Source organism: Trematomus bernacchii, unplaced genomic scaffold (assembly GCF_902827165.1).
Source record: "Trematomus bernacchii unplaced genomic scaffold, fTreBer1.1, whole genome shotgun sequence".
Lineage (NCBI taxonomy): Eukaryota > Metazoa > Chordata > Actinopteri > Perciformes > Nototheniidae > Trematomus > Trematomus bernacchii.
In genome coordinates, this window is record NW_022987313.1 from 13,806,816 (window position 1) to 13,817,033 (window position 10,218).

Genomic DNA, 10,218 nt, shown 5'->3' on the forward strand with positions numbered 1-10,218 from the left:
TGAGGATACATGCATATGTAATTATACATTCACTAGTTATATTAGACATAGAATTACCTTTACAACATTTTTTACATTTAAGAATACTAGTAACAATTTATGGGTGACATTACACACCCATAACTATTAATTGACACAACTAAACACATTATGTTTAGCACTGTACCATAGCCCATTCAGGCTTTTTCATTCCAACTGGGATTTTGTCATGTGGTTGAATATGATTTGTATTCTGTAGCTGATACCTTTGTCTGAAGTGTTTCGGGGAAACTTCTGGAATATTGGTGCTTAAATCTTTGTGTTTGTCTTCCATGTTGGTGCTGAACCATTCGGCACAGTACATATTCCATTGAGACATTTTCAAGCTACGAAAGTGTGACAGTATTCCGAAATAAGTTCATTTATTCACAGTATACAGCACTTCATGACAAAACATTGCTCAAACAGTTTTTACAGACATTAACAATCTCATGTTCACCACTCATACCTAAATGACAATATTAACACGAGTATACACAACATTTTATTTAAATATAGTACATTATAGGTACATGTAATACATTTAAGTTGTTTAAAAAAAAAATATGAATCTTAGTGTGGAAAAAAGTTTAACTGGGATGATTTAAAGCATTAGTTTTTCTTAGTCAGTATTAATTTCTTCATGCACTCACACAATGTTCATCCATGTAAATATTTATGAAATACATTCAGAGCAAGAAGAAAATCATTACAGTAATGTGAAATAACTTACTAACCCAAGAAATTAGCATTTTACAAGTGAACACGCTGCCAGCCATTTAGCTTGAGTTATAACATAAATTGCAAAAGGCGGAAACCTTTTGGCTCTGTCTCTAGGTTAATGTTTTGCCTACAGTATTTAACACGCTACATTACACAGCTTAGTTGAATAATCAATTCTCAATGGTCTATTTGGACATTTAGTGGTCTGTTATTTCTCTATAGCAGACAGCTGCTAGGGATAGCAGAACGTTGCTAAGGACAATCTGATCAAGGGACCATATGCACTCATGTATATCTGCATCAAAAAACACATTGTTGTTGAATTGTTTCTGTCTGTTCGCTCCATCAGAAAACTCCATTGAATATGTATTGAATAATAATTTTTATATTTTAAGGAGAGCACACAACTTTGGATTCATGCTTCCTAAAGTGTCCAAAGTGAAGAACAGAACAAAAAACAAGACAAGGAAATAGGTTAAAAGGTAAAAGGACAGAGAAATCAACAATAAAGAGAACAGCAGAAGAACACCGACAGGAATTAAACACTAGGCGAACAGCAGAAAAAGACAAAGTAAACACTAAGGAGAAGAAACTGACAGGAAGTAAACACTAAGGGAACAGCAGAAACACACAGACAAAGTAAACACTTAGGGGAACACAAGAAGAAGACAGACAGGAAGTCAACACTAAGGGAACAGCAGAAACACACAGACAAAGTAAACACTTAGGGGAACACAAGAAGAAGACAGACAGGAAGTCAACACTAAGGGAACAGCAGAAACACAGACAAAGTAAACACTTAGGGGAACACAAGAAGACAGACAGGAAGTCAACACTAAGGGAACAGCAGAAACACACAGACAAAGTAAACACTTAGGGAACACAAGAAGAAGACAGACAGGAAGTAAACACTAAGGGAACAGCAGAAACACACAGACAAAGTAAACACTTAGGGGAACACAAGAAGAAGACAGACAGGAAGTAAACACTAAGGGAACAGTAGAAACACACAGACAAAGTAAACACTTAGGGGAACACAAGAAGAAGACAGACAGGAAGTAAACACTAAGGGAACAGCAGAAACACAGACAAAGTAAACACTTAGGGGAACACAAGAAGAAACTGACAGGAAGTCAACACTAAGGGAACAGTAGAAGAAGACAGACAAAGTAAACACTAAGGGAACAGCAGAAGAAGAAAAAGTAAACACAAAGGGGAACAACAGAAAAAGACAGACAAGAAGTAAACACTAAGCGAACAACAGAAGAAAACAGACAGAAAGTTTTAACACTTAAGGGAACAACGGTGTGGGCTCTCGCAGTGTTTGAGTCGGTTTATAGAAAGAAAATGTAAATGGACTTGCTCAAAATGTTGCTAGTATAACGGAACATTTTATCATAGCAGAAGCAATGCAAACATTATTTATTTAATTAAACATGTTTGAATCAATACGTTGGGTCAAACTATTGATGTATATGTTAAGCAGCCGTCTGATACATATTAAAACGATGCTATGATTTCACCACAGGAAGCTGTATTCTTGTGAACCAAATCATTTATGGATGTGTGATCATGAGGTCACCACAGGCATGTTTGTCTGCTCGTAATGATTCCTGATGTACTCGGTAATTGCTTTCTCATTATTAATTTCTTTCCTGAACAACATAATGTAACATTTTGGGGCCAAGTGACAGCCGAGGATGCCGTAGCAAGAAATCAGAATGGCTATGCTTTCAATGGCTTGTGTGTAACTCCCGATCAAATTAATATAAATGGGGATGAAGAAAATCCAAACGATTAAAAATAGCAGCATACTGATGCTGATTAGATTTGCATTTTTATACAGATCTGGCAACTGTTTACCTTTGAAAGCAAACAGGAAACAACTAAGTGCCAAGAAGGCATTGTATCCTAACATGGTAATGAAGAATGTATCGGAGCCCTTGTCACAATAAGTGAGGATGGCTTTGCTTAACATGATTTCTTTAGGATGTGGGCCATAATAGATCATCCATATTACACACTGGATGACCTGGAACCCAGAGACGATTGTCACAACAGCCAGCGGCTGATTGACATTCTTTATCCAGGACCTCTTCTTCAAGTCAAAGTTAAAGCCCACTAAGATTTGGAGCAGGTTTGCCAGGATGCACGAGATGCAGAGGGAGGAAGCAATGCCGAAGAGTGGCAGTCGCACCTTACAGAAAGTGTGATTTGGTTTTCCCGTAAGGCTTAATGAAAGGCAGAAACAGGCCAGCAAGGAAAAAAGCTCCACGAAACTCAAGTAACCCCCGACCGCCTTCACAATGGGAGTTTTCCGATAGATTGTAAACACAACAGCAAAACCAATGGTGACAATTATACCAAATAATTCCAATACACTCAAAAAGACAATGAAAGGGTGTGACCGCTTTAGGAAATCATTCTTTTTCAACAAACACTTATCCCTATTTTCAGATGAATATTCCTTTGTCTCGCAGCGTTTACATTCCTCTCCTAAAGAAGGTAAAAAAAAAAAAAAATGCAAATGTATTTGCATGAGGAAAGAATAGTATCATTATAATGAAAACACTCCATTGAAAAGGGTTATGTGAGAGGTTCTTGAAACATTTTTTTTTGCTTTGCATAAATGAATAAATGGCAAACCCCAGCATCTGTATCCCTTTACCGTGCAACAGTGTGACAGAAGAGTTTGGAATATTTGCAAATTCATGCAAATTCTTGCAAAATTGTCTTTAGACATTTGGGAAAACAAAACATTAACATGATATTATTTAATTGAGTTCCTGTTAAAAGAGTTTAAATTGTGCGCTTTTTAGTTTTAATCCATTTTGAATGCAGAATGTAATAATTAAACTCTTTTTCAGATTATAACTGAAACAAAAAATATTTGTTTCCTAAAAAGCTTATTAAAAGTTATTAAAACATTTTTCAGGGAAGATCGAAGAACTGAAATTCTTATCAGACTTGAATATTTCGAGTTGTAGATGCAGAAAAGGCATGTAGCTTTACATTAAAACGTTCAGTTCTTGTAAACCAACAATGGTATTTTATTTGCAATTGGAAAGACCTAAGAACTGGACTGATCCTTAGTCTTGTTGGGGACTCTAACAGCCACAGTCTGCACGTTTTTTACATTCTCCCGAAACAGAAGTCCTTTAATAATTCATATTTTCTTAATATTAAAGTAGGTCTAAGTCCATTATTACACCAATATTTCAGACCAGGTGTGTGGTCTGTAACCTCAGAGAATAAGGCTGAGCAATGACTATTAATCATTCTTCAATCTTTTTAGTTTTATCTTTATTCACTGGAGAACAAAAGAAGACATTTATGTATCCTTTCTGAGTAACCCATTGGCTTGTGATTTACAGCTTTAAGGCCATGAGTTTGTCAATTTGGCCATTGCCATCTTAGTTTTTGAGTTGTTGCCATGTTAGTGTTTGGAACCAGAAGTGACACCAAAGGGTGGAGCTAAATACAAACAAAAGCTAAACAAGACAGTTTTAGGCGACACACACAATATTTTCAGAACTAAGGGGAAGGGGTCAAATGTCAATAATCCTCTGTACATTTGATGCTTTATATTCATGCAGCCTACATTTCAACATGGCATGAAGAACCGAGGGGCTCTAAATGCAATTAGCAAACCATTTTACAAATGAATTATTCCAAATTAAATTAAATATACCACTAACAAATGCAGAGCAGAGTAGAACACAGTTGGTATGTGTTAAAATAAAGGAAAATAATATCAAACTGTGTTTCTGGAAATGCGATTATATCCTCAGTTATTTATCCATAATTAGGGTCCTCTTAGCGGATAAACATTTAAACATCTGAGCTTGGGGTTATTTCATACAAGAAGAAACACTTACCTTCAGAATACTCTCCGTCTGCACATAGAACACATTCATTGCAGCACACTCCTTTGGAATGCTTTTTCAACTCCTGCCCCGGTTTACAAGTTTTAGAGCAATTGAATGCTTTTACCTGTAAACGGAAAAAACCCAATTAGTGCAAAAGTTATAACCAATTTTGGGAATAAAATATATAATGACATTCTGACTTTACCGACCTTATTTCTAACAAGATCATGTGGGACTGTGATATTTCCTTCTGGCTCGTATTCTCCAATTTTTGTTATGCGTGTTATGCTCTCATTGGATTGAGTCATGTTCCAATATAGAATGTCATATCCTAAACAGGGGTCTCCATTGGAGTCAAATTGAATATGTGTGCCGTTCACAGTGAAGTTAACTTTCTTGATTTCCATAAGAAGCTGTAGAGATAAACATTACATACATCAATCAATACATAAAATACACAAGTTTGTTATTTCCTCTATGACTACACATAATAATACAGGAAATAATTCATATAGGAGACCATTTCCAAAATATTTCGAAAGGTTGCGTGTACATTTATATTATATATTTAAAAAAACTCGGAAATTAGTTCGCATCTTTCTTCACTTCTGGGTCCCTGAAGGGGATTACATTCCTAAAATGAGGTCTGTGGTTAACATAACCTTACAGTGCCAGGATAACAACCTCCATCTCAACGTCAGCAAAACCAAGGAGCTGATTGTGGATTACAGGAAGCAGCAGAGAGAGGGACACGCCCCCATCGCCATCAATGGGACTACGGTGGAGAGAGTCAGCAGCTTCAGGTTCCTCTGTGTCCACATCACTGAGGACCTGACATGGACTCTTCACACCACCACCATCACCAAAAAAGCTCGACAGCGGCTCTTCTTCCTCCGCAGGCTGAGGAGGTTCAACATGGACTCCAGGATACTCTGCAACTTCTACAGGTGCAGAGAGAGTATCCTGACTGGCTGCATCACGGCCTGGTACGGCAGCTGCACCGCCCTCAATCGTAAGGAGAGGGTGGTGAAAACTGCACAGCACATCACCAGGACGGAGCTGCCATCCATGGAGGACCTTTACTCCCAGCAGCTCAGGAAGAAAGCCCTCAGGATTACCCATCACCCCAACCACAAACTGTTCAGTCTGCTGCCGTCTGGCAGGCGCTACCGCAGCATCCGGACTAAAACCACCAGACTCAGGGACAGTTTCATCCCACAGTCAATAAGACTGTTAAACACCTGAACTGTTGAAGCAAAATCTGTTAAACACCTGAACAGTTGAAACAACATCCCTAATATTCATCTGGCTGCTACTTAACAATTATTTTCAAATGATTTATCTATTTACCTATCCTATTTCAATAACTTGCATATAGACTCTTATTGCACTATTTCACTTTTTTAAAACTATTTTTCTTTTGTATTACTATTTACTATTTACTTGCACTATATATTTTTTGTTTATCTGTGTTTTGTGTTGCTCTGTTGGAGAAGCCTGTGACACAAGATTTTCATCGGCATAACTACACTAGCTATGTTCGTATGACTAAATAAAGAACCTTGAAACCTTGAAGTTTGTTCCAAGGCAGAAAATATATCACTTTTCTTGTAAGTTTTGAAACTTTCACTAGTGTTGAAAAAATTGGTTGCTAACAAGTGCCTAAATGAGATTACCAATGATGTGTCGGCAAACACAGGGAAACGCAATAACTCAGTGGTGGTGACGTTAAATCCATTCAATCAGTTTGTTTTTAGGCTATTAGCACTCTGGCGTTTCATCGGCTTTTTGTAGAGGGAACCAACCAACGTAATGCTATCTTTAGAGTTGGTGTACAAAATCCCGTCCTTCATCCAGAACTCTATAAGGCTACCATCAGCAAACAATCTATTTTGTTTAGTGTAGGAAATGGAGACCCGACGAAACTGCTAGCATTTCTCAGTCAAACTGAAACAAAATCTGTCTGCAGCCACTCTAAAGCCAATACAATATGTCACACTAGTGTAATCAAGACTAAGTTACATTAAGTGTACAATACATTATGGTTTTACAGGGGAATTATATGCAGACATGTATTGGCCAGGGGTAACTTCCTGAAGTTTCTATTGTTCTCCTTCTACTGTTCTCAACCTGATAAATAATGACAAAAACTATAAAAAAGTTTTTTAATTTAGGGATTGAACAAAGGTGATAAAACCTGTTAATCAGTGAAATGTAGAAGTGCTATTGGGATGATCTTGTTTGAGGAGAGCCAGGCTAGCTTTTCCTTGTGTTTCCAGTCTCTATGCTAGGCTAAGCTAACTAGCAAAAGTTGGCTGTATCCTTTAAAAACGCATAGATTGGTTTCAATCTTCTCATTAAACTCTGCAAGTAATCAGTAACAGGTTTTATCACCTTTGTTATGTAGACATAATGTACATTTGCAATACAAAAATATATAAGCAAAAATAACTCTACTGTACCTCCAAGGCTGTAAAGTTAGTGCTTCTTTTGCACTGGCGGTGGTCACACTTTAGCAGGCTCCTTAGACCCTCAACAATGACTTCAACAGCTAAGTAAGTATTGTATGATGCATCCTGGTCAATGTAATTGGTCAAGTTCATTGGGTCCAGACACTTGAGGCTCTTTTTGGCTGTTTTTTTTAGGGGGAAGTTGCTTTCTCTGTTCTCCTCAGACTTAGTGGGACATAATGGATAAAGAGTCATGTAATTCTTGAGGATGGCGTTAGTGGTCCCGTTGAACATTGACGAAATTACATAGTCTTTAAACCCAGGCACCTCATTCCTTTTCGAGATGAATCCAAAAACTTCCCCGGCCTTCTCAATGCCTGACAGTGAAGAGAGTTTTTCAGAGGTGGACCATGAATCAGAGGCAATCCAAGTTCTGTTGAGAGAGTATTTAACAGCGGCCCCAATGATGGCAGCGACGTTGGATTGCTTGGTGAACAATATGATGGCCTCAGCTGTGGAATTGTTGATTTTTCTCACCAGCTCATCCAGGCTCTCATTGGCCTTTGAATTGTTCTGGGAAAAGTAGCCAGGCAGGATGTCACTGAATTCAATGCAGATCTTCATTTCATCGAAAATATCCTTAAGGGTATCACTACCATACTTCCCATACTCATCATCACTTCCCACAATACCCACTGCTTTCCAATTACACTTCTTCACCAGCTCAGCAATGGCCTTTGTCTGATGTTTATCACTAGGAATCGTTCGCAGAAAAGTGGGGAACTTCAACTTCCTGCTGAGAAGCTCGCTTGTGGCAGAGTAGCTAATCTGTGACAAACAGGAATAAATCTGGTTGAATTTGTACTGCATTACTCATCAGTAATCTTGAAAATGTCAAAAGTACAGCAAAGACAAACCTGAGCAACTGATGACAGAGCAAGAACACGTGCAACAGCTATTGATACTTCAGAACTTCCTGCTCCTATCACTGCCTTTGTTTTGGGTTCAGCTAGCAAACAGCTGTGAGGGTCTGAATGGTTCTTCAGCAACTCGTGCGTCGCTCTGATGGCAAAGCTCACATCTGCACAAGTGTCATAGATGTCAAATCCTATGGTGTAGTTGGGTAGAGGCCTTGGTGTGCGCTTGTTTATTTCTCTGATGGCGTATATCATCACTTGTGTGCGAAGAAACTGTTGGATTTCATATCTGCAACAATTGACAGAGGATAAATAGAATTTCCTAAATGGTTCATTTATACTACAGTCATGTAAATCAGTGGATGCCCAACTTTCTTTCAGACATACCCTGACAGAAGAGCCCTATCATCAAGACCACGCATCAGCTTACTAACGTGTTCATTTGGTTTTAACAATAACTGGATATAATTAAACACTTTAACTCCAAGAGACTTTGCAAAAATATTTCCGTACAATTTCTAAATAATTTTACACAACTGTTACAATATATTATTCATATAATTCAAGTGGCAATGTTTGGATTGGTTTAGTCAAGTTAGCATTTGAACTGCTAGTGAAAGAAGCTAGACATTTTACCATTTTAATTATTTATCTATACCCTAAAATGTGCTAACTACATGTACAAGCTATTGTTGTTGTATTATTTTGGATGTACACTTTCTAATCAAATCGTCATTACATATTTTTCAAATCCTTTTCAATCTTCAGCTGCACTGAATTTCCGAAATAACATACATTATATTATTGAATTACAGCTGGTAAAACAGGAGCTTATGTTTATTTGACTATACTGCTGGATAGCTTGTTAATTTCAGAAAGCTATCAATAATATCAATATGATTATGAAGTTTTATCTTAACCTATAATAATTATACATGACAACATTTTCATTGATTATATTAAAAGAGAGTAAAAAGTACAATATTCATCTTGGAATTGTATTGGTGTAGAAATATAACGAACCAGGAAATGGTACGTTAAAATTGTACTTTAGTACAGTACTTGAGTTAATGTACCTAGTTACTTTCAGAATCACAGATGTAAATGGATTAATATCATAAGAGCATACTTACTGAGTACAAGAGAGTGGTCCAGGCGCTGTGCTCCTATTGGTTTTCACATGAATAGGGAAAAGTCCTCCGATGATTATATCCCCAGGAGATTCTGCATGTAGAACACTAGGCTCTCCTGACCAAGGGAGAAATACACAGACGATACTCGCAAATAACCATAATAAAAACATTGTGGATACACAGGGCTTAAACACATGACATTATCTGTTCCTCTCTCTGGATTATTAAAGGGTTTCTGGACAACAGATGTAATGTAACTGAGTCTTGTAGGACGTCAGTATGGATAATTTGCATTGTCAGATGGAATCTGCAACTTCATGCAAAATACTTACTAAGAAAAAGGTTGGCATAAGAACAACAAGGTGGTTTGCTCGTAACCCGAGATAAAACAGGTTCTGTATTTGACTGCTCTTTGAATAGTGGAATGGCTGTTTTATTTAGGTCACGCACCCAAACTGTGGTGCAGTTTGCTAAAGAATCCAAGAGAGGGCAACATGCTACATGGTGATTATGCTTTCTGAGTATCAGCTGCCCTAGAATTAATCAAGTTTGTCTTTATAGTTCTATAGTATTTGTTCAGGTCCCACTGCGAGAGTAATATCGAGATAATACTTTATATAAATCCTTTTTATTTAATATATTCTTATTTATTTTGCAAATGTATTCAGGTCCACATATTATTATAATCCACATTTATTATTGTCCTAACAGTCCTGAAAATGTTATCTCTGCCGTGTCAAAGGTCAATAATGAAATTCCTAGCTTCTTGTTAACAACAAAATAATAATAGTAATAATAATAATAATAATAATAATAATAATAATAATCATAATAATAACAATAAAAGCTTTTTCATACATAAGATGTAGCTCAATTATGCCAGCAGAGGTCACAATTGCAACACTTATAAGAAAATATTAGACAACATGCTGTATGTTTGGAATACTGTAGCATCTGTTTAACCTCTGAAAGACACTTAATGCATGCAACATTAATATCTTCTCAGGAAAAATGATTACAACCAGTGGTAGAATTACCAATATATTGAAAGTAAAGTTACGCCACACAATAAAAATACTCATGCATGCTTTTATAATTTTACGCAAGT

The 10,218-nt window shown here is 36.9% G+C and overlaps 1 protein-coding gene across 1 annotated transcript; it reads right to left on the reverse strand.

The window, feature by feature from the left end:
- Positions 1 to 387: 387 nt before the first annotated feature.
- On the reverse strand, positions 388 to 9,315 carry LOC117478810 (G-protein coupled receptor family C group 6 member A-like). The gene is made up of 6 exons (XM_034125720.1): positions 9,111 to 9,315; positions 7,978 to 8,266; positions 7,073 to 7,888; positions 4,820 to 5,023; positions 4,620 to 4,734; positions 388 to 3,237 (listed from the first exon to the last, which is right to left on the reverse strand). The coding sequence occupies exons 1-6, from the start codon at positions 9,278 to 9,280 to the stop codon at positions 2,312 to 2,314; spliced, it is 2,520 nt and encodes an 839-aa protein (XP_033981611.1). The 5' UTR covers positions 9,281 to 9,315; the 3' UTR covers positions 388 to 2,311.
- Between the last annotated feature and the right edge of the window lie 903 nt (positions 9,316 to 10,218).

Excerpts from the sequence above, each read along its gene's own strand:
- LOC117478810 (XM_034125720.1), bottom strand. The coding sequence starts at position 9,280 with ATGTTTTTATTATGGTTATTTGCGAGTATCGTCTGTGTATTTCTCCCT. Across the intron at positions 7,889-7,977 it reads CTCTGTCATCAGTTGCTCAG|ATTAGCTACTCTGCCACAAG; the intron begins GTTTGTCTTTGC and ends TGTTTGTCACAG. Across the intron at positions 5,024-7,072 it reads CTAACTTTACAGCCTTGGAG|CTTCTTATGGAAATCAAGAA; the intron begins GTACAGTAGAGT and ends TTATCTCTACAG.